The 25,891-nt window shown below is 40.7% G+C and overlaps 1 protein-coding gene and 1 non-coding gene across 2 annotated transcripts; both read right to left on the bottom strand.

Annotated features, from left to right (window-relative positions):
* Positions 1–2,509: 2,509 nt before the first annotated feature.
* Positions 2,510–2,603, bottom strand: TRNAI-UAU (transfer RNA isoleucine (anticodon UAU)). The gene is made up of 2 exons: positions 2,566–2,603; positions 2,510–2,545 (listed from the first exon to the last, which is right to left on the bottom strand). It is a non-coding gene; the product is annotated as a tRNA-Ile (tRNA).
* Positions 2,604–6,331: 3,728 nt separating this feature from the next.
* LOC111168438 (epididymal secretory glutathione peroxidase-like) lies at positions 6,332–21,386 on the bottom strand. The gene is made up of 6 exons (XM_089919856.1): positions 21,353–21,386; positions 11,456–11,490; positions 11,269–11,335; positions 8,345–8,462; positions 7,769–7,868; positions 6,332–6,652 (listed from the first exon to the last, which is right to left on the bottom strand). Exons 1-6 carry the CDS (start codon positions 21,384–21,386, stop codon positions 6,446–6,448), a joined length of 561 nt encoding a protein of 186 aa, XP_089775982.1. The 3' UTR covers positions 6,332–6,445.
* Between the last annotated feature and the right edge of the window lie 4,505 nt (positions 21,387–25,891).

Raw genomic sequence — 25,891 nt, 5'->3', positions numbered from 1 at the left:
CGTGAGACGACCCTCACTCTTTCATTGGTTTTCAGTTGGTTCTCGGCAGTTTGACGCTGAAAACGCGTCTTTATGTTGAGAGATTTGTTTTTTTGAAGTCAGTTTAAATGTCGCCCCCTTGCGAAAGGAAAACTTGCCACGTTTTAGAGGCGCTAGAGAAACGATGTTCTAAAACCCGCCCCTGATTCAGGTGGCTGCCTCCCGAGAGGCGCGCGGTCCTTCTCTGGCCTCTGCAGAGACCTCATGTGGGTTCTCCCGCACGGTGCGGGATGAATTAGTTGGACTTTCAGCAATATCTGAGGAACCAGGATTAAAACAGAGACCTGAAACTATGAGAAGAGGCCAGTCACGCAAATTAGGATGAAGAGGGAGCAGCCTCTACACAAGTGGAAAGAATGTGGCCAAATACATTTAAATATTTAGATGTAATGGACAAATTAATAGAACAGTATGACGTATCAAAGTAGATTCAAGAAGGAATCGCAATTTTAAATAGTCTTAAACTATGAAATATTTTGAATTAGTTGTCAAGTCTTCCTTCTGAGAAAATTCCACATCCTTTCGTTTACCAGGGGCTTCTTTAAAATATTCAAAGAAGAAATAAATCTAATTAGACACAACTCTTCCACAGTATAGGACAAGAAAGGAGAGAAAGAAAAAAAAAATCCACAACTACTCTTGCCGAATGCCGTAATGAGCTTTTTCCCATGAATGTACCTCTTAAACAGCTTTATTGAGGCATTATTTTCTTAAAATAAACTGCATATATTTAAACTTATAGTTTGACATATTTATAAGTCATGAAACCGTCACTACAATAAAGATAATGAACATAGACATCACCCCCAAACGTTTCCTCGTGCCCTTTTGTAATCCCTGTTTATATGTTGCTGGACTTTGTTTGCTAATATTTTGTTGAGTACTTTTGTGTCCATGTTTATAAGAGATATTGATCTATAGTTTTCTTATCTCATTATATCTTTGTCTGGTTTTAGCATCAGGGTAATTTGACCTTCTTTTCCAAATTTTAAAGAGCTTGTGAAGAATTAATATCAATTAAAAAATGTTTGGGAGAATTCAGCAGTGAAGATGTCTGGGGTTTTCTTTGTGGGTAATTTTTACTTAATCAATCTGTTTGCTTGTTATAGACTCTTATTCCACGCTAAATGCCTTTATCAGTCATCTACATCTTTGTAACAAACCTCACCTAAATTTAGTGGCTTAAAACAATAATTATTTATTTTGTTTGCAATTTTGAAGTTCAACCACTTGGGCTGTGCTTAACCAGGCAATTTTTTTGCTGGTTTTGCTTGTGGTCACTCATTGATTGCAGTCATCTGGCAGCTTGACTGGGACCAGATGGTCCAAAACGTTCCCACTCACAGTCTGGGGAGTGTGGCTGGGATGGCAGGGACTCACTCTCCACATGATTTTCCATCCTCTAGGAAGTTAGGTGGGATTTCTTCACATGGTGTCTCAGGGTCCCAAGACAACAAGAGGAGAAGTTGTAAGACTCTTGAGGCCATCTTGGAACTCTCACAACCCCACTTCCACAACACCATTACCACAGCATTCTATTGGCCAAAGCACAAGTTCAGCTCACATACAAGAGGGAGGGAAATAGACTCCGCCTCTTAATGGTAGCTGCTGCACAACCACATTGCAAAGGGACATGTATAATGGGAGGAATTTGTGGCCATTAATCAATCAATAATTTATTATCTCATTTAACACTAAAAACAACACTCTGAATAGCCCCTATAGATATGTCTGTTGTATATCTTGGTAAGTAAGTTATCCACGATCACTTCTTTACCAGCGTTAATCTAAATTGGTCTGTGAGTCTTATTTCGAACCCACATGTACCTGGTGGGCAGCTCAGGGTAGGGCCGGGGAGAACGTAAGCACTCCAAAACGTAGCAGCAGATGAAAAAGAACTGATAGTGCTGAGCACTTGCGCACGGGCAATTATAAATCTTTTGTAAAGCCGGAGAGCTCCATGTCCGTGTCTCAGGATGACTCTGATAATGTTTAAATCCAGGTGAGATTAAGTGACCCACACATAGGCTCCTGACTCAACTCATTTTCTGAGACTGAATACCTGTGTCTCCGATATATCTACAGGCAGCATGGACTTATAAATAAGCATCCTAGAGGAAGCCAGAGGAGTGGAGAAACGGAGGAAAGCAGGTTCAAGGACAGGACATTTTCCGCTGAAAGACTTGTAAGAAAAACCAAGATCGTCCGCATTTCACATAATTGACAAATCAGACGTAGTTGAATACTGTGAACAGTCGTCTTGGCAAGTGTCAAATGATAAATTGCCAAAGTGTTGGAAGAAGGCAGGCACCACACTCAGCAGGATGGTACTTGTTATGCATGACTTTAAGAGAGAATTCTAAGACAAATCACAAGCAAGATGTAGGACAGAAATCACAACAGTTGATCTCTTCGGGGGTGGCCTCATATTTGGCCTGTCTCTTTGTATGGACGGGAGAGTAGTAAAAGTTGCTCCAGGTGAGGCTCGAACTCACAACCTCGGCATCGCTCACAAGTGTACTGTCTTATAAGTACCGCGCGCTAACCGATTGCGCCACTGGAGCTACGTTAGGGAGATATAAGTGAATATACTTTCACAGATGAAGACGGTATTTTTGTTAAAGATATTAAATATTATGAACAAAATGGCACCTTCTGATATGGGACTTCCACAAATGGGATTAAAAGCAGCAATCAAGGCATCACTGGTATTTGCCACTGCAGCCGTTTCCTCCCCGGTACAGAGACGCTGCCGGGGCTGAGCGTCGCAGTTATCTCTATCTTGATTTTCCGCTCAGATTCCCACGGCTTCTCTAAATTCAGACTGTTATTTGAAAGCATTTGAATGAAAAAAAATTACATTGATTCCACAAAGGCAGGAAGCTTTCCACTTAGGAGTGTGTATTTCATCTGTAAGAAACCAGTGCATTTTCATTGCTTCCGGATTCCCGCGGACTTTCCATCTCAGCGGTTCTACTTTCTTGAGTTTCCCGTCTCCACTCTGAGCTCCGCTCGACTGACCTTTGATCTGCTTCAGATGCCACCTATCCCACCCCGACCCGATCACTCGCTGTTTTTTAACCTAAGAATTTAAAAATACGTTGTTATCCTGAAACATTCAGAGCTAATATTTCCTTTCGAAAAACCACTGTTATAAATGTGCAGATGCAATACATACAAAGGGAATGCAGAAAAACAAAAAGATAACTTGAACATTTTCTGAAGTCTCATACTCAGAGAAATCTATTGTTTATATTTGTTGTAGTTCATTTCAAGCTTTTAGTGGGCGCGCTGTGAACCAGACCTGAGCCACAGCTCCATTTGTTACCTGGACCCTATTACCTCCATTTTAACAGGGGGGCCATGATGACACTTTGGGTCTTTCCGTATCAATATCAACTTGGACCTTGTTTCCAACAGTCCTTGAAATGTGAGGGTATTTCTCTTTCTTGAGTTTATGGTTATTGAGTAAATGCTCATAAGTCCCTTTAGGAAAGGAATGGGGGAATTATATTCTACATATTTGCAGTGACACTGCAGGGTCCTCAGGACTTGACTTCTCCTTTAGTCAAAAATTTCAGGTCTGAAAACTGGTTTAAGATCAGAAATTGAGCAAGGTATTGTGATTTTATTTTTAACTGGTGTAGCTGCCCTCAGTCTCCTGATTATCTATCCTCAATTTCTTCTAATTGTGTAGAGAGTGATATGCTTGTTGACTGCCCATCTGTGTTGCTTCTAGGGATGCTGTATTTTATTAATTATCTCAAACACTCTGCAAAGTTGGCTACCACTCTGAAATTGTCTCTCATTACAGTAATTTTGCCCACCCACTCCTGGGGCATGCGCAAACACACACACACACACACACACACACACTCACGGATTCTGATGGTTGAGTGCTGCTATCTCTGGCCTGAATTATTTCAGGATCCTATAGTCCCCATTGCTGTCAGTGAAGTTACTTCTGTAGCAGAATCTCATACCATCAGCCCAGCACCAGTAGAGGACACTCATCATAGAACTTCTCAGTGAGGCTGGTGCCCCTCTCCTCAGCATATTACTTTTTTTTTTTTTTTTCCAAACAGAATGTCCTTTGGCCCTCTTGTGACACATCCATCTAGTGGGTTTTCCAGCGTTACGTGGTAAATCCAATAAATCCACTCTAGCATGCCCACTTTTCTGAGCTTTTGATCCCTCCTTTCTGCCATCAATCATGAGAGTCCTGGCATTCTTACCACATTTAGTGAGAGTCATTTCTTTTTCAAGCAGGAGAATCCTAATAGTATGTTGAGTTCTTGCCAGTGTGTAAAAATTCTATACTTTTGGAGAATACTCCAGTATCAGTAAACTCTACTTCAGCTAACTTTGAGTTCTCTTCTTGATCCAGAACCCTTAGAATTTAGTTCTATATGGGAAAGACGCTGAGTGAGTGGCAGAGGCACGTGTTTGGCAGAGGAGAGGTCTCTGCATTGTCTTCAAGGAAGAACCCTTAATAAGGAGGACTGGGCTACTTTTAAAAGGCTCAAAGGATCTTGGGAAATCTGGAGATTTAGATGTTCTAATGCATCCCACCAGATGTCTCCATTCAATGTCTCAAGTTCTATTCTTTTCCAATCAAGGCCATGACCTAGGCATAGAAGATAATCTAGTTTGAGAATTTAAGCCACTTTGGAGTTCTACTATTCTTATGATTAAATCTTGGATCTGAACCTTAGCTTTTTATGCTGTTGAGTTGCAGGATATGAGAGGTTCTTTATATCCCATTATGGAGACACTCTGGCTTTCACAGTTAGCCTTTATTTGATGAGATATCATCCTCAGCCTTTAATCATCTTTTTCCAGGGCATCAGTTTCTTCTAATAGCAACGATACAATTCTATTATTATTACCAGCTCTCCCATATTTATCAAGCACCTGATACATCACATCTTCTTGTGCATATCCACCAGTATAGCATCTCAGTTCAGGTCTGGTGAAAGTTTTAAAAACTGCTACTTTGTGCCAGTGGCTGTTTGTGCTCCACCAATCCCCTCACTACCAACCAGATGGTGGGTAATTCAGCTTCAAAAATCTCATCTTATCATCCTCTTTCTCAGATCACTTTTGGTACTAACTATTGTAGGTTGGGTTCCCCGGAAAGACTCCAAGATGGGGATTTGCATTCAGAAAGTTTACTGGGGCACTACCTCAGGGTCAACACCTGAGAAGCAATGAAGAGAATCAGAATTTATCAGAGGGAAAAATTGGGCTGCAGTACAAGTGCAAAAGGGCAAGTGCCTACCCCACTGGAATGGGTCCTTCAGAGTTGTCCTAAATTGAGAAGCCAGATCGTGGCTGTTATACCTCTCGTTGACCAATAATTGCATACAGGCTGCCCCTGGAAATGAAATGTGACCTTGACCTGAGACAATTCCTAAAGAGGGATGAGAGTTGAGAGCCATCAGGTAACAACCTTTCAAGGACCTGGGATGGTAAATCCTTCTGTCCAGGGGGTTCAGGTAATTTGGTCAATCCACCATCTGTGACAGTCACAGTGAGGAAGAAGAGAAAGGTATGACGAGTTTGAGCACAGGATAGGATTTAAAAACCACCACACTGATCCCAGTTGCTGCAGAAAACATTTTATTGGAGATAGGGTCAGGGCTGGTTCTGAAGCTGAGGAATCTAAGGTTGAGAGAGGAAAGCCTGTCCTTCAAAGGGTGCTCTGCCCAAGTGTCACAATCTGAATACAGTAAAGATCAGACATAGGAGAGTTTTTGTAGGGTCCAAATTAGAAAGAGGCTCCAGGTCCCACTATCGTGAAGATGCCCTTCCCTTCATGTGAGGCAATTTCCTGCTCCCACTAGACCTAGGGCTCCTACAGAAGAGTGACAGATCAGTGGGAGCAGGGGTGGGCTGGGTGTCACAGATAAAGACTGATCCGAAAATGTTTGGAAGTTGACATTACATGTTTCTCCTGGGGAAGGAAATATGTTATGAAGTGGAACCTAGATTGTATGGCTATACACCCCATTGCTATTTCTGCACCTTTAGGGTAGAGAGAGAAGGAGAAATCAGAATGTGTAGCAACGTTCTTTTTCAGAATATTGTGACAAACTGAACCTTCCTCATGGAAGGATGATTTCCCTTTGATGGATATGCATTATTAAATTTGTAACAGATGTCTGAGGATTTAGGGTTTCCATTCTGTTTTTTCTTCACCCACTTACTCTTGCAAGGGGAAATAGCAGTAGCCTTCTGAATATAAATCTACTTGGTAGAGAGTGGGAATTTTGGCACCATAGAGGTGATTTAGTCAAGTGGAGACCATTTAGGAAGAGAGTATAGTGAAAAGATGGATTTTTTTTTTTTTTGAACAGGTCTTCAGGTAAGAAGCAGAATGGCTTCTGCCCCCAACTTCGTCTTCCTATTTGGTTTTGAGCTGTTTCAGGTATGCCAGAATATCTGACTTGACTGTACTGACTGGAGCCTGATGGAACCAGCGCATGACAGGGACTCCATCAGGTCCCACCAGGATCTTTTCAAAATTCCAGCGGATGTCATGGGCCATGATGGGTTCCCAGGATATATGTTTGATTGAGCCCATAAGTTCAGAAGGGTGAGGACAGGATTGCTGCAGCAGAGAGATGGAAAAGAGAAATGACAGTATCATTTCTGCTCTTGGATGATTCAGGCTATTTTCACCCACAGGTAATCTACTCCCTCTTATATCAAGATATTTTCATTTCCTCTGATTACTAATATATTCTCTGAATCACAAGGATACCAACTACCAAGAATGTTGTAGATATTATAGCAAAAGTCTATTCCCTCTTTCTGTTTCTCCCTGTGACCACATCACAAAATCCTGCTGCTATGAATAAGATATATCACCTCTCTAGCTTTCAGTTTCCTTTTCTGCAAAGTGAATGGTTTAGATTAGAATGTGGTTTCCCAGGTCTTGATGCTCCATGGGCCAGTAACATTTCAAAAATATCTTTTGGAACCAGTAGGAGTTCCAACATTTTGTTTTGTCAAATAAGAGAAAATTTTTAAAACATCATTGCTTCACCATTTAGTTTAAAAAAGATAATTATAAGAATAAATTACATATAGGTACTAATCTTAGAATAAAGGGTAGCCCTATAAATCAGTTGAGTTTATGAAATCCTCCTTATATTGTGCTATTTTTTCAATTTACTGAGAATATATAAAAATCTCAACATAGGCCAGCTTTGGCCCACAGTTCAGCATCTAAGAACACTGAACTCTGATGATCTTTAGAGGCCCGTTCAGCTCTCACATTCTCCATATCTAAGAGTCAGTGTTTCATATAAAGCACTTACTACATTGTATTATATCTGATTTCTATGTCATCCTCTCCAGTATGAAATCTTCAAGGAATAGGGACTGTTTCTATTCATCTTTATACCCTTATTATTTAGAAAACTGCCTTATAGATAGCAGGCACTCAACAAGTATACCTTGAATGTATGAATGAATGAATGTCAATGAACAAAAGAGGGTGGTCCCAGTGAAAGGTGACACTCTACACAACTCTCTCCACCACACAAAGCCAGAGCATCATAGATACCAACAAATTAAACCTCAATCCCTATGCTAATCTGGAGATCTCTTCCAAAGAGTCCAATCCCACCTCCAGGCAGGTGCCCTTGGATCCATTTCTACCACACCAAGTTTATGCTAGGAATATTTGGGAAGAAGAGGCTTAGGTCAGTGATTAACTCACCTTCAAGAAGGTGAAGACTTTCTGCTCTTTTTCGCCATTCACATCCCCTTTCTCAAAAAGCTGGAAATTAGGTACATATCCTCCTCCTGGACGGACATACCTGCAATGAACCATAATGTTCCCAGGAAGCTCCAGAATGTCTGAAAGAAAATTATAATGGGGTACCAGAATTTGAGGTCATGAGAAAGGGGAGAGAGGTGGAGATATAGAAAACAGGGCTGGGAAGGGGAAATAAGGCCATTTTTAAACTTTGGGCTCCCTGATTCACTTTATTTTTCTCTATTCCACATCCTATCACTGTCTCCCCCTGCACTGTTTCTGTAGCAGCAATACCAGAAGCTATTTCTGTGCTCCTGGTCCTCCGTGGTCCGTCCAGTTCTCGCTTCCCAGAGAGGGGGAGAGAGTGTCTGACACTGCCAGACTCATATCAGCAGAGGCCAAAGTTAAAATCAGTTTGCAGATGCCCCTAAGCCTATTAACCCACTACCCATCCCAGAAGTCCCTAATATGGAAGTGCCTCTGGAAACAGAGGAAAGGTAGACAGAGACCCCTATAGGGTTTCAAGCAGGCACTTACTTCAGTCCCGGAAGGATCTCTGAGTTCTCTCCTGGTTCTTGCTTTCCAAATTGGTTGCAGGGAAAGCCCAACACAACTAGGTCAAAGGGCTTCAGGTCCTCCTGAAGTGCGCTCAGTTCTATGGGTAGAGAAGGGACAATATGGTGGCCTGGCTAGAGAGCCTCCTTGTGTAGAGAAAGATCCTTAGAGATACCCATTTTACAGAGGAAAAAACCAGAGGCCCGGGGAAAGAAAAAAAAATATCTAGGTCAGAAAGACTGTTCGTGGCAGGGCTGAAATTAGATACTGGATCCCTAAACATGTATTCAAAATGTTATAGTGCAGTATTTCCCAAATCTGCAGCACATCAGAATCAGGTGGGGGCCTTCCTTTAAAAATAGGGATACCCAGGTTCCATTCCAGAAAAATTTCTGATTACATTCTTTTGAGATGGCTCCCCAGTCACCTTTATTATTCTAAAGCTCACCAGATCACTGCTGGTGGGATTGTAAAATGGTTTAAGTGCTATGGAAAATAGTATGGAGGTTTCCCAAAAAATTAAAAATAGAACTACCATAGATCAGCATTCCCATTTCTGGGTATATATGCAAAGAATTGAAAATAGGGCCTCAAAGAGATATTTGCACATCCATGTTCATAGGAGCACTATTCATAAAAATCAAGAAGTGGAAGCAACCCAAATGTCCATCAGTGGATGAATGGATAAACAAATGATTGAAGAACTGACCTTCAAACAAATTCAGCCTTAAAATGGAAGGAAATTCTGTCACATGCTACAACATGGATGAACCTTGATGACATTATGCTAAGTGAAATAGACTAGTCATGAAAAAGACAAATACTGCAGGTAAGACAAATACATTTGGTATCTAAAGTAGTCAAATTTATAGAAACAGAAGGTAGAATGGTGGTTACTAGGGGCTGGGGGGAAGGGGAGAAGGAGAGCTATTATTTAATGGGTACAGAATTTCAGTTTTGCAAGATGGAAAAGTTCTGGAGATTTGTTTCACAAGAATGAATATTTTTAACACTACTGAACAGTATTCTTAAAAATGGTTAAAATGGTAAATTTTATGTCATGTCTTTTTGTACCACAATTAAAAAATGAAAAGCTCATCAGGTGATTTTTAAACAAAACTGCGTTTAAACATCACTGCTCATCAGTTTGCCTTCCCTGGTTGGTTAATTGGTAGATTGAATCTTTCTTTTAAAAAGGAAAAGACACACACAATGAGAATGTGCTTCTCTCCTCTGCACAAGCTGGTTCACCCTGGGTGGAGTGTGGGTAAATCTGACAGGGGCAAAGAGAACCAGAGAAATTCCAGGTTGAGCTTCCTGGTGTTCTTCAACAGTCTTCAGGATGTTAAAGATGCATTCTACCTAAAAACCCTCATTGATATGCCAAAACACAAGCTTCCAACTGCCTTCTTCCCCAAGTTTTCCAATTTGTCTCCTCAGACTTTTGTAATTGTCTTCTTTGTTCACCCTTTCTGAGCTAGATATTTTCAGTCCCCTAGCAAACACTAACCAGTCCCACTCAGATTCTGCTCAGCCAACGGGGTCAACTGATGTCTCCTCTTAGTCCTTTATTTATTTTTGTTTATTTATTTTTGCAATATGAGATTGCTTTCCTGTTTCCAAATGGTTCCTTAGTACCTTTCCCCACATCCTCCACTCTTGTCTTTAGTCACTGTAGGTAATCACTTCCTCTAGGAAAGAGACAATAAATTATGAATCATGTCTACCAGTCCTTGAGTAGCTATTTCTCAGTTTCCTCATCTGTTATGTACAGAGTGGGAACTGAATAAATTGATTTTTAAAGTCCCTATAAACTGGTAAAATGAAGTATGGTCCAGTAGAATATTCTTCAGTCTTAAAATTAAGAGGGAGGAAATGGTCTGAACTCCAAGGTACCTTATTAATTTTAAAAAGCAAATTGGCAAGTAGTATTTACAATATGTTATCAACTGGGGGAAAAGAAAAAAAAAGAATACCCATATATTTTGTAAACATGATAATATTGGTCATCTGAAGGGAGGGGAAAGAGGTGAAAAAACTTTTCACTCTAAACTTCTTTATTCCTTTAATTTTGAGCCTTGTGAATATATTACCTTGTCGAAATATAACATAATCAAAAATTTTAAATCAAAGTTCTTATTAGTTCAAATATAAGAAGTACATCTGTTTCTGAAAGAAAATAATCCTGTTCATTATTTATTGGCTTTCAAACAACAAGGCCTAAGACATGAGAAAGATAAAATTCTGCCCTGAGTCATGTACAGAGAGGGAAAAACTACACTTAAAGGAGGCATTGAGGTTGGAGAGGGAGTGTTTGCCTCTATTATGGCCTCCTCTACCAGCCCTTGCTCCAGTCAAATGTGCTCCAGGTATAAAGCCCCTTTCCCCTTTTCCCTGTCTTTGTAAGTTACATGTAAAACCCCGGAAAAGTCTCAAAAACATCAATCCTACCTCCTATATTTACCAAGGAGACTTGAATCTTCAGAGAGGCTCCTAGCTGTCAGATACATTATTGATTCTCCTGGAAATCTCAGGAGCAAAGCAGAGGCAGGACATAGGAAGGGGTCAACAAACATTTTCTGTGAAGGTCCAGATAGTAATTTCAGATGGTCTCTGACACCATCACTCATACAACCACTCAACTCTGCCTTGTAGCTTAACATCCATCACAGACAATCTGTAAATGAATGAGCATAGCTATGTTCAATAAAACTTTGTTTACAAAAGTAGGCTGGCCAGATTTGCCCTGTGGACCATAGTTTACTGACTCCTGACATCAGGGAATAAAGTCACTTGATCATGAGTATTTACTTTGATACATAGAATTAGAATATAATTCCAACATGACTTAGAATATAATGAGCTGGAAAGTTTAGTCCCAAGGAGATTTGGTTATGAACTCTTACCAGAGTATTGAGCTGTCAGACCACAATAGGTGGCCACATTGACAAAAAGGACATGCTTGCCCGCATACTGCAAAGAGGGAGAAAGCAGAGGTCAGAGTCTTACAGGAAGGACTGAGGGCAAGATTTGGGAGCAGGACAGAAGGCTCCACCTTTGAGCCCTGTCCCACCCTCTCTGGTGGTCACTAACCTTCTCCAGCTTAGAATTTGACTGCACAAAGCCAGCTAGGAAAAGGGGGAAAAGATAGGAGGCCCTTAACTGTACAGTCATGACTAGTATCTGTAGATCACTAGTCTGAGAGTCTGAGGTTGTCGGGTACCTGGCAGCCTTTTGATACCCTGTCAGGGACTAGCCCAAGCCTATGCAGGCCAGTTGCAGGGTGGCAAGGATTTCTGGGGCGTGAGTAGGGCAAGAGGACGTAGAATTCAAACCACGTCCTCACCTACACATACCTCCGTGAGCACTCAGCGCTCACTAGTGCGATGAGGAACCGGGACTCACATAAATTCTGGCAGAATTATGAAAAGGTGAGGGCAAGCACTCCACAGTCCTTGAAGACTATTGTCTATTTTTTCTGAGTGGATAGCCGTATCTAGGTGCAGACATCTCAGTAAAGTCACTGCAAAAAGGCATGACAGGGCTGCCCTGGTGGTGCAGTGGTTGAGAGTCCGCCTGCCGACGCAGGGGACGCGGGTTCGTGCCCTGGTCCGGGAGGATCCCACATGCTGCAGAGCGGCTGGGCCCGTGATCCATGGCCGCTGGGCCTGCGCGTCCAGAGCCTGTGCTCCGCAACGGGAGAGGCCACAACAGTGAGAGGCCTGCGTACTGCAAAAAAAAAGGCATGACATAGACATTCCAAATACTAATCCTAATATTATTATGTAAGTTAAAATAAAATCAAATAATGGACCACATGTGATCCATTAGAAGGAAACTGGGCCTGAGGAAGGGAAAAATATTTGCACATTAATATGTTCACTGTACAAGTGTTTACAAATGCTTTCATGTGCTTACTAGTCAGTAAGAAAAACCAAGCAGCCCAAGAGAAACACGGGCACCAGACAGTAAACCAAGTGGCATCTGTAGTAGGATACAATGTTCTCCCTTACCAAGAATTAAAGAGGTATAAAGAAGAATAGTTGCATTTTGCATTTATCAGATTGGCCAAAGTTCAAAAGAATGGAGGTACCCAGTCTCGGTGTCAGTCTGGTATAGGAGGCTCTTACACGCTAGGTGGGGGCAGGGAGGACTACTAATAGCCAACAACTTTCTGGAGGATAATCTGCCATTTTGAATGCGATGCTTTTTTTTTAAGTAAATAACTTAAATTTTTTTTTGAAATAATTATAAATATATAGGAAGTTGCAAACACTCCTCTTAATCTCCTGGAAGCCCGAAGGGCCAAGAAGGATAATGGAAATGAGACTCAAGTTCCTCTTAGGATAAAAATGCTTTGCCTCTCAACCATCATAAGAACCCCCATCCATTCAGCAACAGTTTCCAGCCACTGCTCAATAGTCTCAGCCAAAAGTTTAGAATAGATGAGTTGATGATGCAGACCTGGAGCCCTAGGAATTGCTGAGTTTCTCACATAAATAACATATTTAAATCCCACCAACTTCATGGGGGGTGGGGGGGCTGACCAGTAACTTTCTCTTGTCTACAATACAGTTTTACTTTCTGGACCTCAAGTGCTAAGGTTTGAGTTAATCATACTCCTAAATTCATGATTATTTGTCCTTGTAAGGTTCCTCTCTTGTTTTATTTATTATTCATACCCAAACTTCATTGATTTTTGATTCCTCTCTGCCTATAGGTAAAATGTTTAATATGCATAGTGTTCTTATTCTTGACACAGTTGTATATTCCTCATCAGATTATTAGCTCCTTGAAGTTTAAAAAATTATTTGGGTTTTTTTTTCCATTTAAATCTCAGATTTAAAGGGTAGAATTAATCAAAATTTTAAATTTATGGCACTTTATCATCATTAGGCTATGCAATGATTCTCTTCTTATATTAATTAAAAAATTTTTTTGTCCCCAATCCACTCCCATTTTCCTACCTGTCAGAGAGGAGGAGTGGCAAGGAAACAGTTACTACAGAATGGAAGGTTGGCAACATTTGTTCTGTTGCAACAAAACATTTGGTAAAACTGTTGCCTGATGACTTAGGAGGCAAAATGACTAAAACAAGGATGAATACGGTTCGTGGTTCCTATGGCTTTGGAATTACAAGGGGGTGAATTCAGCAACTAACTGTGCTGTAACGAGATAACTAACAAAGAGATGTTGAAAAATATTTGGATTAGTTGAAGAGTATCGGGTTTGTTTGCCTTTACCACTCTTCCCACACTCTTCTTCCTCCTCCCACAGGATTTGGGCTGACAGCTCAGCTTTACTCCCACGTTTATTGAAAAGATAAATTCTTCCCCTCCAATTCTCAGTTCCTTTCCAACCAGCCCCCTCCTTCTTCCAGGTTCACGTAAAAAGCTGCCTCCCCTTCCTTAAAACTGAAGTCTGGGTAGGGTTTAATTCTTGCTTCTGGTGGAATCTGGGTATTCATTAATTCTCTTGGAAAACAGAAGACTTTTGTTATCCCAGATTTCTGATCTCTTCTCAGAGGCCTCTAATCTAGAGGGAGGAGCCCAAAACAATGACTGCTGATCCAGCCACAAAGCTCCGAAAGCCCTTTAGGGCAGCTATACAGGTTTTCTGCTTTGTGGCCCCTTCCCACCCACAGATACTTTGCCCAGCCACAGTTCGAGAACTATGGAGATTAAAATATCAAGCCTCAAAAATAGTGTACTTCAATTCCTTCATCCTTCCCAGGATGTGTGACTTTGGGTAAGTTACCCTCTGTGCCTCCGGTCCCATTTGTGAAATTGGGAGAATAATATGAACTTCATCGGACTAATTTAAAAAATAAAGGAGATAATTCATTTAAACTCTTAGCACTGGACTTAGCCCAAGGTAAACACCCATCGTTAATTTAACAGATGAGGAAACGGGTGCTTAAATAGAAAAACTGACTTATCCAAAGTTACGTGCAATTACACACTGCTTCTCCCTTGCTGTTATAAATTCCTTACTTTCTTAGTCACTTTATCTTTGCTCATCACACAATAACTAACTCCTAAAGTAGAAGAGAAAATTTCATCAGGTCAAGTGGCCTAAAATCTCTGCCTTCCCAAGTCTCTGTGTCCCATTGTCTTAGTTTCCCTGGAAACAAAAGCTCTGACCTGGAGAAGAAAAGGTTTAGGAGCTTATGCTCAGCAAGGGGCTACGTGGGGCCCCTTCCTGTCATGGTCTACCTGACTGTATCATATAACTGCTGCCTTCTCTTCATACCTTCTACCAGAGCCACATGTCAAATTCCTGTTATTTCCCTTCTGGAATGCTGAAATAATTTCCTACTTGTCGTGTGTTCTCTCTTCCAAGTTCTTCCCCTTCAATGCTTTTTTTCCTTCACCTGCTGCCACTGGAGCTGCTGAACACTTGTCTGATGATATCCCTCCACCGACAGTGAGCCAATAAGGCTAACTAATTTATTATAGCATCAAATCCAGAATCTCCAGCATGGTATCCAAATTGCTCCTGATGCGACCTCAGCCTCCTTCTCAATCTTCACTCTCAGTAGCTCCTCCTGTGAATCTCATTCTTCAGACAAGCTAAATACTCTCCATTCCTTGAAACACTTTGGATTTAGGTTCTTGATCTTGGAGGTCAATTACACTGATTACTTGGGGATTCTACCTTCCCTGCCCCAAATTATCTATATATTTATTTCCATTGAAAGGACAGGGACGGCTTCCCTGGTGGCGCAGTGGTTGAGAGTCTGCCTGTCGATGCAGGGGACATGGGTTCGTGCCCTGGTCCGGGAAGATCCCACGTGCTGCGGAGCGGCTGGGCCCGTGAGCCATGGCCGCTGAGCCTGCGTGTCTGGAGCCTGTGCTCTGCAACGGGAGAGGCCACAACAGTGAGAGGCCCACGTACCGCAAAAAAAAAAAAAAAAAAAGAAAGAAAGGATAGGAAACGTAATTTTATCAATTTTTACGAAACAAGATTTTAGGTTTGAAATGTTTGTCACCTGAGCCATAGATTAAGTCTGAAAACCAGTCCAGATTTAAATTAAACAATAAGAACTGTCACTTCCTGACTTTAAAAATCTTGTAATTGCTAATCGTCCATAATCTTAAATAGAATGGCAAAAATCAACATGTCTCAAGCACTGCCTATTTTCCCCAGTCAGACTCCAGTTTTTCCTCGAGGTAGGTTTCTCATGAGGATAACTTTCTTGCCCATAGCTAGTGGGTGGCAGTTTAAAGTCAGATAAAGTCTTTCGGGCTCTCTGTCTTAGCCTCTGTTAATGACTTAATCCTACCTAAAAATCAGCACCAAGTTTCTTGTGTTAGCTCCTTTGATCATAGAGGAAACAGGTTCAGTTTTTTTCTGAGATGTAGTCCACCTCTTCATCCCAGATTCAGTCACAGCCTCTACAACCACCCAAATATGATTTAGAGATTTTTGTCCACCATTTAGTTTTACTTGGATATTTTCCCTGAATTTGATAATCTCCATTGGCATCTGGGATCCCCATTCAGGTCTCCAGGATTTTCCTGTGTTGCAAGTGTGGGTTACAAGTGTGAAATGTAGGATCTACTCCTAAGTCTGCCATTTTAAAGTTATATTGCTTATGTTTACATAGAATTTGTAGTTGACAAATCTCCTTCACATCAAGGATTTCATTTAGCCTTCACAATCAGCCAGTTAAAAAGGTAGAACAGGCATTATTTGCTCAGATTTTCAATGGAAAAGTGAGGTTCAGAGAGGGGAAGTGACAAGCAAAGTCTCATTAATAGTATAGACCTAGACCATAAACCAGAGGTTTTATTTCAAATCCATTTGTCTCTCTACTCTAGGTTCAACTCCCAATCAAATATACGTTTGGAAATGAAGGGAAGTTCTAGAGAGACCACTGTCCTTTTGCATTTAATTTTCATCCTCATGTGTTCTTAACCTTCTGACCTCCTTCCCCAAACATGATAAGGAAGCTCACTTCTGGTCCAGGCTGATTCTAGCCCTGAGCCTTCACTGAAACAGCTGGTCCTGACTCAGATTTTCTGAAGTGTCTGTCACTCATGCCAAGCTTTCCTCCTCCAACCTGCTACAGGAAGAATTCTGCTTCTTGGAGGTTGGGGGAGGGGGACAGGGGGAGGCAGTGAGAGGAAGGATGTATACTCCCTTAGGCAGTGTTCTTGTCTGTTCAGTCTTAATGGGCTGGGGGAGGGCGTGGGAGAGAGAGCTCTGTGTCCATGCACAACCACAGGAATTTGAGTAACCCACACCATTCAAACCCAGATGCCCTCCCACCTGGAAATTCTCCAGCCTGTGTCTAAGGCCCTTGCTGCTCCCAGAGAAAGAATAAATATGCCCATTTCACCAATACACGTTGCAAGCCATCACCAACTCAATACAACTGTGGGACATTGAGAAAATATCAAAATCACCAAAGTCCCTTCTAAGGCTGACATTCTTAGTTTATTTTATCAGTTTTGAACGATTCTGGTCACCTTTAAAACTGATTTGATCAGTTATTACCCCTAGAGGATTGGGAAACGAGAGTAGGAAGCCAGAAATTTTACAAATTTTAAGCTCTAATGTGTCTTATGGTTCATGTTTCCCAGGCCACAACTGTATACATGAGAAGAAGATGCTCAGTAAAGTGGAGAGACTGCCTCATCCAAGTCACAAGGCCAGGGCTAGACACATCCACAACTCTGCCCCTACAACAGTCTCTATCCCTGTTACAGTCAGATCAGATTTAGAACAACTAATTTATCCAATAGTTCCTAACCTGACTTTATAACTTCTCTTTCAAACCTGGGTTCATTCAAGGTTCATGTTTTGATATTGATTATGTCTTTTTTGTATCTTTTATTTTAAATCTAGAACAATCCCACTGTTTCTCATTTATGGCATTTTTGAAGTTATAAGTCCAGTTGTCCTGATAAATATCCCACATTTTAGTTGTCTAATTTTTTCCTCACAGTGTCATTCTTCCTCTACACAGGCAGACCTTGTTTTATTGCACTTCACTTTACTGCACTTTTATAAATTGAAGGTTTGTGGCAACCCTGAGTTGAGCAAGTCTACTGGCACCATTTTTCCAACAGCATTATTTTTTAAATTAATTAATTATTTTAAAAAATTTTTGGCTGCATTAGGTCTTTGTTGCTGCACACGGGACTTCTCTATTTGCAGTGAGTGGGGGTTACTCTTCTTTGCAGTGCGCTGGCTTCTCATTGCGGTGGCTTCTCTTGTTGCGCAGCATGGGCTCTAGGCACGCGGGCTTCAGTAGTTGTGGCATGTGGGCTCAGTAGTTGTGACTTGTGGGCTCTAGAGCGCAGGCTCAGTAGTTGTGGTGCACGGGCTTAGTTGCTCCGAGGCATGTGGGATCTTTCCGGACCAGGGCTTGAACCCATGTTCCCTGCATTGGCAGGCAGATTCTTAACCACTGCACCACCAGGGAAGTCCTGGCATTATTTTTTAATTAAGGCATGTACATTGTTTTTTTAGACATAATGCTATATTAAACACTTAATAGCATAGTATAAACATAACTTTTATACCCACTGGGAAACCAAAAAGAAGAAAGTTTGTGTGACTCACTTTATTGCAGTGGTCTGGAAGGAACCAAACCCACAGAATCTCCAAGGTGTGCCTATATTTCTTGTTTTGGAAGTGAGGTCAAAGACGTGGATGGACTAGAATTTTGTGAATGTTATAGTCATCCCTGAGTATCTGCCAGGGATTGGTTCCAGGAGCCCCTATGGATACCCAAATCTGCGGATGCTCAAGTCCCTTATATAAAATAGCACAATACAACTGATACAGTCGGCCCTTTGTATCCACGTGTTTTGTATCCATCGATTTAACCAACTGCAGATGGCTGACTGTATAAGGTAGGAATAAAGTTTTAATTTCTTTTCCCATGGATATCCAATTGAATCATCACTATTTATTTAAAAGGCCATGCTTTATTTTTCTATTACTTTGCATTGTACTTTGTCATAAATCAAGAGTCCTTATATACACAAGTCTATTTCTGAGCTCTCTATTTCTTTCCATTGTTCTATTTGTTTATTCTTAAAACAGACAACGTTTAATGTACCTTTTTTTCATTGAACAACCTTTTATTGAGCTTTTACTATGTGCCACACATGGTTAAAAAACAAAGACTTCATAAACATGAAAGCTTACTTTGTTCTTTTTCAATAAACTGAATCAATTGAAAGCAAGCTCTTTGTTCCCAAGAATGAGTTATAATTTAGCTGCTTCATTTTTGTCAGTAGAATGCCCACAGAAGTAAAAAATCCCGAAATAAAAGGAACCAATGATGAAATTATTTCTGTCACTGATGATAGTGAAAATGAATTTATAGATATTGATGGGGATCTTTTAGAAGTAGAAACATTTACACAGGAGGAAATGGATATATACACATCAGACTATGAAGGTCATAGTCTTTTGTTTGACCTTACTAATTTGATATTGGTGACTGATTATCTGAGATAACTTAGTCTTAAATCTGAATTGGCATGTTTATAATAGCCTAAAGCCAAATATTTAAAGAGAACTTAATATTTATGAAATGCTAAGCATGTTTAATGTAGATTTTAACATATAGTTTTAAAAATGAATTTTGATATTTTATGAAGCAAGTTCTCCCACCTTCTTCAAAAGTGTCTTGACTATTTTTGTCCATTTGCACTTACACTTAAGTTTCTTAAGCACCTTTTCCAAATTCCTCAGAAATGTCTGTTAGGATTTTGGTTGAGATTGCATTGAATCTGTAGAATAGTTTAGGTAGAATTGACATTTTTACAGTGTTTACTCTTCTAATCCATTAAGATAATATACCTCAGAATTAATTTAGAGCTCTTCAAAACTGTGCCAGTTAAGACATATTTCTCATCATAAAGATCTAGTACATCTTTTGCTGAGTTTACTGTTAGGTATTTGATTATTTTATGCAGTTTAAAAATTAAGTTTAATTTTTTAATGGTTTCTGAAAATATATAGATATAATAAAATTTGTATTGATTCTTTTATCTAGCAACTTTGCTAAATCCACATATTATAATAATTTATTGCTAGTTTCTTTTTAAATTATATGTTCATAAGGTATGCTAATGGTAGTTTCATTTGTTTCTAATCTCTGTACATTTAATTTCCTTTTTTTGCCTTCAATTCACTGGCCAGGTTTGCCAATACAATACTGAATTGAATTGAAGTAGTAGTAGAGACATTCTTTCCTTGAATATTATTTCAAGGGGTAATGATTAAATATTTCACCATTAAGTATGATATTTGCTGTAGACTTTTGTTAGATACTCTTCATCAGGTTGAAAAGGTCTCTTGTATTCTTAGTTTGCTGTGAGTTTAAAATATGAGTTGTTGATCTGAAACAAATAGGCTGCCAGATATTTCTCCAGCAAAGATGAGTTTATTCAGGATGAGCAGAGAATTGCATTTCAGGGTCTGCAACCGTGGTGAGCCACGTGTAAGTCCCCACAGGCAAGGAAAGAGACCACTTTTACAGAGAGGAAAAGGAAGTTGGGAGGGCTACAGTAAACAAAGAATCCATGGCTTTTCATTGGTTGAGTTCAATTGCCAGAAAAGAAGTTTTTCTTCTTCCTGTTGGGCTCTGCTGTGGTCACAGACTGTGAGAGCTCCCCCTTCTGGTCGCCTAACTCTATTGAGGTTTCTGTTTATTAATTTTTTATAGATTATATAATTATATGTTATATCACTGGTATATTTAAACATAAATAGATATTACCTATCTAAATATATAAAGAGAAAGATGTTTACATGGTCAGTCTTAGTAATACATTTACTGTGATGGTTAATTTTTTTTTTTTTTTTTTTGGTACACGGGCCTCTCACTGTTGTGGCCTCTCCCGTTGTGGAGCACAGGCTCTGGACGCGCAGGCCCAGTGGCCATGGCGGCATAGTGGGATCTTCCCGGACCGGGGCACAAACCCGTGTCCCCTGCATCGGCAGGCGGACTCTCAACCACTGCGCCACCAGGGAAGCCCTGTGATGGTTAATTTTATGTGTCAATTTGATTGGACCATGCGTTGCCCAGCAAGCAAGAACTCTCTCTCTTTCTGCCTGTCTTTTTTTTTTTTTTTTTTTTTTTCTTTTTTTTTCTCTGCCTGTCTTTGAATTGGTCTTCTGTCTTTGGATTCAGACTCAGAGTGGAACTTATACCATCAGCTCTCCTGGTTCTCTCAAGCCTTCAGACTCAGACTAGAACTATACCATTGACTATCCTGGGTCTCCAGCTTGTTGACTGCAGCTTTCTGACTTGGGACTTCTCAGTCTATAACATGTGAGCCAGTTCCCTATAATAAATCTTTTTAGATACAGAGCCAGATAGATAGAGAGCTAGATAGATAGATCTAGTATCTATTTATCTCTAGAAAAAAGAACCAATAGAGATAGCTCTACCTCCTTATCTATCTCTCTCCTATGGGTTCTGTTTTTCTGGAGAACCCTGACTAATTTCCTTGCATACGCTTGTCGTTGGGTGGATTGGTGTTTTCTAGTTTGTCCTTACCAAGAGGCAAGGACAAGCTGTTTACGCTGTTAAGACCATAGCTTAAGGTAGGCAGACTCTTACTGAATGGACCCTAGGACTTGGTGTCTGACCCTTGTGGTAGAATAAAAATTAAATATTTTCTCTTTGTCCCCACTTCCTGGCACAGAGCTTCTTAAAGCTGTTGAAATCTCCTGAGTGGGATGCGTGCTAATGAGAAGACTGGTGGCTGGGGGCTCCTGCATAACTTCAGGATGCAAGCTGCTAGTCAGGAAGACCAAGTCATAATTAGAGAATTGGAGCTTCCAGCCCTGCCCTCTCTCCAGGGAATGGAGAAGGCCTGGAGATTGAATTCAATCACCAGCGGTCGTTGATTTCATCAATCATGCCTTTGTAAGGAAACCTCCATAAAAAACTCTAAATGACAGGGTTTGAGAGCTTCCTGGTTGATAAACACTGGAAGCATTGGGAGGGTGACATACCTGGAGAGGGCATGGAAACTCCATATCCGCACATCCCCCCATACCTTGCCTTGCATTTCTTCCATTTGGCTGTCTCTGAGTTACATCCTTTATAATGTACCAGTAAATGTACGTAAAGTGATTTCCCGAATTCTGTGAGTCATTCTAGTAAATTATCAAAAGTGAAGAGAGGGTCGTGGGAACCCTCAATTTATAGTTAATCAATTAGTAGATGGGTGCCCCCATGCTGGGATTTACAACTGGTCCCTGAAGTGGGGGCAATCTTGTGAAACTGAGCCCTTAAACTGAGAAGAGTTGGGAGTTGGTGTCAGAATTGAATTGAACTGTTGAACACCAAGTTGGTGTCTGGAGAATCACATACCCTCTACATGCAAGAGGCCTTCAAATCAGAAATTCAACTCTACCTGGAGAGATATTAGCCCTTCATGAGAAAAAAATGTTATTAGTGTTCAGTTTCTTTTTCTGCACAATTGGCTTGGTAGTGCGTTACCGTCTTGTCAGTTCTTAAGTGCTCTATGAGAAAGATTAGACTACAGACAGAAAGAGAGAAGGCAATGTGACCATGAAGGCAAAGATTACGGTGATGCAGCCGCAAACCAAGGAGAGCCAGAAGCACAAGAAACTGGATGAGGTAAGAAACAGATTCTCCCCTAGAGTCGCCACTTGATTTGGTCCAGTGAAACTGACTTTGGACTTCTGATCTCTAGAGCTATGAGAGAATAAAGGTTTGTTCTTTTAAATCACCAGGTTTGTTTGTGGTAACTTGTTACAGCAGCCAAAGGAAACTAATATGGATTTTGATACCTAAAAGCAGGTGCTACTGTAACAAATACCTAAAAATATTGATGTGGCTTTGGAATTGGATAATGGGTTGAGGCTGGAATAATCTTGAAGGACATGATAGGAAAAGCCTAGAATGCCTTGAACTAACTGTTGGTAGAAATATGATATTAAAGGATGCTTCTGGTAAGGGATCAGAAGGAAATAAGGAACACGTTATGGAAAATATAAAAAGAGGTTTGTGACTCCTTCCTGGTATCACTCCAACCTCTAGCTTCAATTGTTATATCTCCTCTGTCTTCTATAGTAAAATCTCCATCTGCTTTCCTCTTATAAGAATACATGTGATCGTATTTAGGGCCCACCCAGATAATCCAGGATAATCCATTCATCTCAAAATCCTTTACTTAGTCACATAAGCAAAATCTTTGACATATAATATAACATTTACAGGTTCCAGGGATTAAAATATGATATCTTTGGATGTTATCATTTAGGCTACTACAGATTTTGGATCAGAACACGCTTGAATGTGAGTCCCAGTTTGACACAGATCTGTAACTTAGGGGAATTATTTCTACTTTGTATTCATAACATTATTTATAAAACGGAGAAAATATTAACCTTATGGCTATTTTGGTAATGATTAAGAAAATCTATAGAAATATGCCTGATACAGAGTAAGAAGGGAGTCAATATGTGTTAGTTCTCCTCCTTCATACTTTGTTCTTTATCTCCCATCTCCCTTTATCACTACCTTATTTCTTCTCTATTTCCTCCCCCATTCTGTCTCTGGGAGCAGATTCCTCCTAGCATCACTTGTTTCTACTGACTTATCCTCCTGAGGTCGTTGTCCAGGGAATACACAGAGTTGGCCCTGAGATCTGTTGAGAAGTGCAGGAACCTACCAGCTGGTGTTGAACCATTCGAAGTAAGGATCATCTAAACTGCTTCTGAGCTTCCACTGCAGGGAACACTGGTTCTAAGATCCCGCTTGACACGTGGCGTGGCCAAAAATAAATAAATAAATAAATCAAGTGGGAGAAGTCAAACTTGACCCACTTCTGTCAGTTGCCCCTAACTTGATTTGCTTGGTCCAGTGACAGAGGCTTTCCAAGGTCAGAAGTGTCGATTACTCCACTTTCTGGGCCTCTGCCTTTCCATACATGAATTAAGGAAGCTGCAATACTTGAGCACTACAATTTTAGAGTTTGCTGAGTCAATACTCTCACTTCTCAGTCTTCTCAAGGTGAAAATTGGTCAAATTAGATAACCAAGAGACCTGAACATATTAAAAGATGAGGAAATATTAAAAGATTATTAAATGTGAAAGGACTTAAAGCGGTCATCTTTTAGTCCAAACTCCTACCCCCAGGTTAATTGTTGGATTGTGGTTTGCAGTATTTGATGAGATGGCATAGTCTTTCCTTCTGAGGGAGGAGCAAGGCCTGAGTCACAGAAACTTTGGGACTATGCCTTATTGGGGGATGCCTGGTTCTGTGGCCAAATAAATTGCTTAGCTCTTGCGGGTGCTGTGGGTGTCTCAGATGCCCGTGGCTGTGCATGGACACAGTGGCACTTCCCTGGTACATTAAGGTGGAAATAATAGATACGGGCCCTACCTGGGAAAGTATACATTCTTCTTTACACATTATCCCTTTTGTCTCACCAAACCCTAGAATTATTTCTTGGAGCAGATGAGGATGGAAACTTTGGCAATAGTGGCAGAGCCTACAGGAATACTTTGCTTCAGGGCAAGTTGCCTTAAGGAAGACATTAAGGGCCACAGCCAGCCTGGATCTGAGGTGTCCTCAAGGATGAGGCAATAGTAGACACAAACATGGATAAAAATGTTACAAAAAAGGAAACTACACCATACATCATTCACCTTGTTACCAAGTCCAAGCTCATACTGCTTGTCACACAACAGGCCAATAAGTCGAGAAACAAGGTGTTGGGGCAAGGAATAGAGACTTTATTCAGAAAACCTGCAAACCAAGAAGATGGCAGACTAATGTCCTAAAGAACCATCTTGTTTGGGTTTGAATACAAGCTTCTGTTATGCTACAAAGAGAGGGAAATGGGAGGAAGTGAGGTCAAGAGGTGACGAGTTGTTGCAGACTTCTTGGTGCCAGCCAGATCTTGGAGGGGACGTGGTCATCGTTTGTTCTTGAGTTGTTCACTGTAGGGTTGGCCATGATGCTCCTGTAAATCTTCAATAAGACAGATGTTATTTCCTGTTCTGCAACTCCTTATCTCTATGTGGATGAGTGGTCGCCAAGCAAGGGAAAATTATCTTTCTAATGATTAGTATACCTACAAGCTAAGCAAAAGTAGTTTAGCTTTAAAGGTTAAGCATGGGAGGCAGAGCTTCTGGAAGGGGACTATTCTGTATACTTCAAGCTACAGGCCACATTCAATTTATGATTAACATGCCTATGTACAGAGTTAGCAAGGCTGGGCAGGAGGCAATTAGCTATAGAGCACAAAGGCTAGAACTTAAAGAAATAGATTCAATATGGAGTCAGGTTAGTTCTTCCCTGTTACAGACTCAAATTCCCACTATGTGTAGTTAATGGATTTAAGGAAGTCAAAGGTGATTTTAAAACAAACAAAAAAAGTTAGATTTGAAGTCAAGTGACTCTCTGGCAGTCCAGTGATTAAGACTCTGCATTCCCAGTGCAGGGGGCACGGGTTGGGGAACTAAGATCTCACATGCTGCATGGTGCGGGGGGGGGGTGGAATCTTACTCTCCTGAGTTATTTCTACTCTGGTAGTGAGGGCAAAATGAAAAATATCATTTACAGTATGGAATGGCATTACAAAATTGTGGCAGGTCTGCAATTAAAGTCTATGTCTTTCCTTTGCAAAACAGAGAAGAAAATCCCTGGAGTCCAGAGAAGAAAATCCTGGAGTCCTGAGAGGAGGGTCCGTGTACCTAGGGAGATAGATTAAATCCGAAAAGTATTTCAGTTAGAATCAAGCAGAGGCTTGAAACTCTAAGTTGAGGTTCAGGTAAATAAAGAAATAGTTTCATTCTGGAACTAAGATGAAGGCCTGTATGGACGCAATAAAGAATTTTGTTTCCTTTACAATCAAAGAAACTGAGAATGAAAGAACTTTATGGTGAATGTGGGGTAGACATAAGGCAATGGAAGAAACTTGTCGGAAATCAGAGAGCACTCAGTTCTTATCTCTGAACTGAGACTTATTTACAGGAATTAGTTTCCTAGGGCTGCCATGACAAAGTGTCACAAACTAAGTGGCTTAGAACTATGGAACTGTATTGTTTCACAGTTTGGGGGGCTAAAGTCTGAACTCAAAGTGTCACCATGGCCATGCTCCCTCTGAAACCTGTAGGGAAGGATCCTTCCTTGCCTCTTCCAGCTTCTGGTAAGCCCAAACATCCCCTGGCTTGTGGCAGCACAACTCCAATCTCTTTACGTCCTTTACAAGGCCATCTTTTTATGAGGATATCAGTCATATTGGATTAGGTGTCCATCCTACTCCAGTTATGACGTCATCTTAACTAATTACATTGGCAAAGATACTACTTTCAAATAAAGTCACATTCTGAGGTCCTGCAGGTTAGGATTTCAATATACCTTTTGGAGGGGAATATAACTCAGCCCATAACATCCTGTGACCTTGTACAAATCATTTCTCTTCTTAGGAGTCCTGTCTATGTCATCTAAACTGCTTGGGTCAAAGAATTGGGTCAAAGAAATAGTGATTGAGACAAATTGATATGAGTCTCCC

Source organism: Delphinapterus leucas, chromosome 10 (genome assembly GCF_059928025.1).
Source record: "Delphinapterus leucas isolate spDelLeu-1000000601 "Yukka" chromosome 10, BTC_Dleu_Yukka2, whole genome shotgun sequence".
Classification (NCBI taxonomy): Eukaryota; Metazoa; Chordata; class Mammalia; order Artiodactyla; family Monodontidae; genus Delphinapterus; species Delphinapterus leucas.
The sequence above is the reverse complement of the archived record's forward strand: the minus strand, read 5'-3'. Positions and strand labels throughout refer to the sequence as shown.

What these genes read in the sequence shown, in the direction of transcription:
- LOC111168438 (XM_089919856.1), bottom strand. Translation starts at nt 21,386, where the DNA reads ATGTGCGGATATGGAGTTTCCATGCCCTCTCCAG. An exon ending in GAGATCCTTCCGGGACTGAA is followed by an intron (nt 7,869 to 8,344) that starts GTAAGTGCCTGC and finishes GGTTCATTGCAG; the next exon opens with GTATGTCCGTCCAGGAGGAG. An exon ending in AAGTCTTCACCTTCTTGAAG is followed by an intron (nt 6,653 to 7,768) that starts GTGAGTTAATCA and finishes TCTCTGCTGCAG; the next exon opens with CAATCCTGTCCTCACCCTTC.